The sequence below is a fragment of the Alligator sinensis genome, unplaced genomic scaffold, assembly GCF_000455745.1.
Source record: "Alligator sinensis unplaced genomic scaffold, ASM45574v1 scaffold154_1, whole genome shotgun sequence".
Lineage (NCBI taxonomy): Eukaryota > Metazoa > Chordata > Crocodylia > Alligatoridae > Alligator > Alligator sinensis.
In genome coordinates this window covers 739,405-745,351 of record NW_005842072.1, presented here as the reverse complement: position 1 = coordinate 745,351, position 5,947 = coordinate 739,405, and the positions used below count along the sequence as shown (strand labels likewise).

Here is a 5,947-nt window from a genome sequence, read left to right as displayed (position 1 = left end):
AGCTAGAAAAAAAGCACCCCCCCCCCCCCCCACACACACACACACACACACACGATGCATCCTTCAGGCAGTTTAATTTGGGACTTAGTGGTGGCCAATAGGAAAATGAACAAAAAAAATAATCCATCCCTTTAACTGTGCTGTGAGGTGTTAGGAAAGTCCAACACTATTTTCCATATTAGTCCTTAGAAAGCAAACAAAAAACCTCATATTTACTACATTGCCATATAAATCATTGGATGTCTAAGTCTAATCATTTCATTTCCTGTACTTAGATCATCAAGACAAGCCCCAATTACAAAAAGAAACGGATAAATGAGGTGTAATGGCAAAACCGGAGGAGATCATAGCCCTAGTTGAAGACAAATCCTGGACTGGTATCTCATACTAACATAGTCCAGGGAAAAAGTGTAGGTAGGCTATTGCCTTCCTTCCTTAGAGAAGACAGCAACTTCACTTATAGAAGAATAGCTGACATAACCAAGGACATTTTCCATCTCTGGCTATATCCAAGGGCCCCTCTGCATGTTATATTTTAGGCTGCAATTAACATGTACATGCACCCTATTTTAGGCACCATAAAATGACAAGCCAGCCATAACAATGTTCCACCTATAATGTAGAAATTTTGTGGCTGATTTGTATGATACTTTAAATTGAATGTATGGGGCTCAGGGCTGATGTCAATAACAAGCTGATTGTCTGCACCAGCCCAAAGGACAGCCCCGATTCTGCAACTGGTCTTTGGGCTGCCCTATAGGCTCCTCCACTAAGGAGTTTAATCCCTGAACCAAAACTCCTGCATGGGGAAAAATGAGGCTCCTAGAGGGAGAGCCAAAGCCCCCCACTGACAACTTCAAACCTAGTGGCGGCTGATTGTCAGCTCTGGCCCTGGGACAGCCCCAGGTCATGTCGGCTTTCAATGCTGTGAACATCTGGCTTTTGACTTGCCAGTGCAGGAGAAGCCTGGGATTATGCACCAGGGCTCCCCCTGCACTGGCAAGTAAAAAGGGTGTGATTGGGTTTTGATAACTAATCCTAAAATTGTGCTTCTTACTGTGTGTGTGGCATGGCACAAGACACTATTGTTGGGATTAGGGAATCAGATCCCATGGCAACTTTAAACGAACATATGCCAGGTACATAAAGGTATGTATAGGTAAGCAGGTGAGGAGGGTGGGGGGCATCTCCTCTGGAATGTTTATTGTTTATATAAAGATTATTTACCCTCTAATGGAGAAAAATTAAGACACCATCCTACATCCTGCCTTTTCCTTTTCTACAGTTAAGAATAATTCATAGCAAATGTATATCAATATAAAACTTAATATAATTTTCATTGTTTTTGTACTTTTTTTTTTTTTTTTTTTTTTAAAGAGGCACATGATAAAAGGGAAAAGGAGAGAGTCTTGCTCAATTATTGTTTGGACAAAATGAAATGCTCACCCTAAGAGATGCCTTATTGCAAAAGACCTTGTTTATAGCAAGCCATGTCGGAAGATCCAGCATGTTCTGAAGCACTTCTTCATCCAATTCTAAATTGGTCAACTGACCTTCTCCCTTTAGTGTACTAAGATTGATCTTGTCAGGTGACAGGTTTTTGGTGAACCTAAAACAGAATATGTATGAAAGCTTAATAAACGTCAGGGAAAGCATTCAGAGCTACCTAGGTTATACATGAGAACTCATAATTCAGCAAAGTAATGATCTGAAAAAGAACATGCTTTTAGAGTAGAGTTTCATTCTGAAAAGTGACTTTGTAAAAATGGCACTGTGAAGTTTCATATTTGTCTCTCGATGACTTGAATCAGTTCTGCTTCACTCAGAAGTAAACAGGCAGCATCAGCTCATTGGGATCTATTCTTTCTGGCTTGTCTACTGCAGCATAAAGATTCCATAAGTAGAATTTAGTTAACTATTCATTTAATAGTATAGGCTAGTTGTGCTCAAACTCCAGTCCACAGGCAGGATCTGGCCTGCGGAACCTCATCATCTGGCCTGCGGTAGTCCCAACAGGTCCAGAAACGTAGTGGTAAGGGACCAATATCAACATTTTATTGCTCCCAGAACAGCAGCAATTAACACTGTCACAACTCCCCTGCTGCCAAACTTCCAGACCCAGGGGGAGCCCTGTGGCCTGAACGATACAGCTCTGCGCATAGCATACAGCCTAGATAACACAGCCCCATGGATGGGATTTGGCCTATGGAGCCAGATAGGTTGACTAAATAGTGTAGGGCCAAAATGGAATAATCTTCTTTTACAGTTGCTTTTAGCTTTATAGTGGTAATAGGAGGAAAAAAAATGTCTTTCGCTCTTTAAGTAGCTACGACTGAATATATTCAAGAGGGTTGATCTCTTGAGCAACCTATTTTATAGTCACTTTTCAAACTTTAATTTGCACATTAAAACTTAAAATAAAAATAATTTAAAATAATGACTACGTTTTAACACAGAAGGTTTCAAGAATATATGGCAGAAACTATTTTGATGAATATACCATAGAGCAAAAAAAAGACAGGTTCATACACCCCATCATTAGTGTTTTTGAGCGGAGGGTAGTCTTAAGTGTCAGAGCACAACTAAAATGTCTTAAAATGCAAGATCTTATGACATTTCTAAACTTCAAGGATCAGTGAAAATGATGCATGAAGTTCTATTATTTTCTATAAAGGTACTGTGATTTATTTAAATAGGCCCATAAAATATTGTCAATCAAATGCCATATTACTGACAAAATGTGGTAAAGCTCAAAGTACATGGCTAACTTGCATCCTGGCAGACATGCAATTACAGGGCATAATAGGATTTGATTCCTGATCCCAACAATTATACGTCCTCCCATGCCATATGTGCATGGCAGAAGGTGCAAATGTGGGATCTAGCATCAGATCCCAGTCATGTCCTATTGTGTGGTCCTGGGGTCCCCCTGCACCAGCTGGTTGGGTGCCTAACAACCAGCTGATGGTTGGTTAGCTTCAGGAACCCATATGGCCTTTTGAGCCCCCCTGTGGTACTCAGAGCAGGTGAATGATCAACTAACTGTTGGCAGATCAGGACTGCCCAAGGGTTCAAGTCCTGGCGCAGTCCCAATCTGCAGTAAGCTGGCAGAGATCACCCTGGGGTTCCAGCCCTGGAGTGGTGCCTGCTAGCCGTCAATAAGTTGATCATCATAGCCACAGGGTTTGAACCCCAGGGCCACCCCTATATCTCCTATCACCTGGCAGGGGCTGCCCCAAGACTGGAATCCTGGGGTGGTCCCTGCTAGCCAATGATCAGCCGATTTGGATGGCCCTGGGATTCAAGCCACAGGGCTCTCCCAGTCTCCTGCCACCTAGCAGAGACCAGCTCAGGGCTGGAGCCCCAGTGGTCCCAATCAGCTACCAGGTGACAAGAACGCTCAGAGGCTAGTCAGCAGATAGCTGATCAGGGCCGCTCTGGGGATGATACTACATAAAGCACAGGCTAATGTATATGTTTTGCTGGATCTGAGCCTGAGTGCCTAAACTCTTGTCCTGGAAGTTTGTTTTTGGCTCTCAAATTTGGCTCACATTTTAGAGCTACAGACTGCATAGAACGCCACTACCTCCGTTGTCCCTTGGAACCTTTCACCATGCAATTTCCACATATTTGTTCTCACTAGGGCAGCAAAATATTCCATTTGTCCCAAGTAACCAGGAATAAAATTTTGTGGCAGCGTCCATTCTAAGTTCAGCTTATATTTTCTTTGAGTAAGGAGAGGCAGATTCCTAAGCAATCCACCAAGTTATTGTCAGGTTAGGTTTATCATCTTGGAAACTTTTTCCCGGCCATCTCTTATTACCTTAAAAAGAAAAACAAAAAACCCCTGTCTTTTACTACTCCAGTTTTGTAGTTTTATATCTTCTCATGCCTCCAAAATTTGTAAGCCCATTATCCTACCCGGCAAACCAAAATGCCCAAACATTGAGTATTCTGTGGATCATATTATGGTGAAAGGATGTTAGTCAACTGGACTTGCTAAATATGCAGATTTCAACCACCTATCTGTTTAAGAACAGAGGAAATCAAAAACACAGATCAAAAATTATGTAGGAGAAAAGGATTGTTCATTCTTTAAACTTTTTAATGAAATTTCTTTTCTGAATGTGTTGTTTGTAAATTAGTCAGCATCTTCATTAAAAAAAACAAAACGAACTTGACAAGCAGTTTCTGAATAGTTATATATTGTTTATTGTTCAAAATAACTCAAAACCCAATATTTGTACAAATCTGTAACTATAGCAAAGATGACTATAAATATATATATACCATGTTAAAAATGAAAATGTGTTTCAATATTGCCCACAATTTCAATACAATTGATAATGCTTCAAGTACAAAAAGTAACAGGGAAATTAAACACACTTTGGACTTCTTCATTTAAGCTACCTCAACATTATGTTTATTCCTGCTTCTCTTAGATGCTCCAGAATTCTCATCACATCACAGCCATCATAGGGACTATGCTGTAGCATAAGACATGGCAATGCTCTTGGGAACTCAGAGCAACAATTTCTGTTAATTTAAGGCAATTTCACATTGTGTTTCCATATGTGATTTTTTTACCTTCTTGGATATAAATATATCTTTAAACAGCGGAAGATATGTCTGTGACAAAACCCTAAGGTGTTCGGATGCTCCCAGAGAAACACCCTGGGTTTCTGTGAGCTGGTTGGTCCCCCACTCTGCTGAACAGGTATGCCCAAAAATCACATTTACCACAGCCAGTAACAGAAAAACAAAAGGGTTACAAAGAAGAACAAAAACTTTATAAAAATAAAGTACCAGTGTCACATACTGTATTTTATTACACTGTGTTTAATAAAAGCAAAATTCAAGAGAACTTGCTATTTATTTTTGTATGATGTTGGCTCTAACATATTTTTCAGCGCTAACACCCAAACTGAAATCCAAAAATCTACGCTATATTTTTTTTAGTCTCTGTTTTTGAGGATTTTCACCAAAATCTGTTAATTCAATTGAAGGTCTCCTACATCAGAGAAAGAGTAAGTCTCCAATCCTGTAAACAATTATGTATAAATAGAGTCCCATTGCAGGTGACTACTGTAAAGCTATATATGTGCATTAGCATAATTAGACCCCAATACTGTCAACAACATTGAAAGAAAATCTAATTACAAATGTATTACAGAATATCTTGTTTAAGATGAAGATCTAACTCATTTTGAAAAACTCGGGTGTTTATACACGTGCTCCAGGAGGCATGGGGGGGAGGGGTGCTTTAATTAGCACAGCTCCAAGAGCTATGCTAATTCAAGGCACCCACAGCATCACATGTATCAGGGTCCCCACACTGAAAAACAGCAGCAGGGTGTTTTGAACTGAAGCTCATTCAACAAGCTTTAGTTCAAAGTGCCCCAATGCCATTTTTCAGTGCAGGGACACTGCTACACATGAGGCTGGAAGCTGTTGGAGTACAGTAATTTCCACGCTCCAGCAGACTTGATTAATTGAGTCTGCTCCCTGCATGTGTATAGAAGCCCTTTGGTACTAACATGGTCTTGACTATATTGTTTTGGAAAACATAGTTTGAAAGAAAAAAATATGGCATTTGAAAACTAGGCTGGCTTGTTTGGCCAAACTATCCCCATATCAAAAGAACCATCACCAATTAAAACAACTTGAAATCCTTAGAGTAATGTTAAGTTAAAAATCTTTTTTCTTTTGCATTTTTGTTTACTTGCGTTAATGCTTCAGAATTATTTTTTCCAATTAATGATCTAACTTACTCTTCATCGTTCATATTTATTCCGTCAGACCTTAAACAAAGCAAACAGGAATTTTAACTTTGGTTAATCATCAGCTGTTGGTTTCACTCTGCTCCTTTTCATTAACATGAATAGGGCTCTCAAGATTAGATTAGAATATAGGGTAGAGCCCTGGAGTATGAAGTCATGTCCCTGGG

The 5,947-nt window shown here is 39.8% G+C and overlaps 1 protein-coding gene across 1 annotated transcript in view; it reads right to left on the bottom strand.

Moving 5' to 3' along the window:
- The window catches only part of UHRF1BP1L (UHRF1 binding protein 1 like), an 81,374-nt gene that overhangs the window by 58,145 nt on the left and 17,282 nt on the right, over positions 1-5,947 (bottom strand). The window contains exon 3 of the mRNA XM_025204189.1: positions 1,447-1,609. Within this exon, the coding sequence (XP_025059974.1) occupies positions 1,447-1,609 (163 nt within the window). The remainder of the gene's footprint in view (positions 1-1,446; positions 1,610-5,947) is intronic.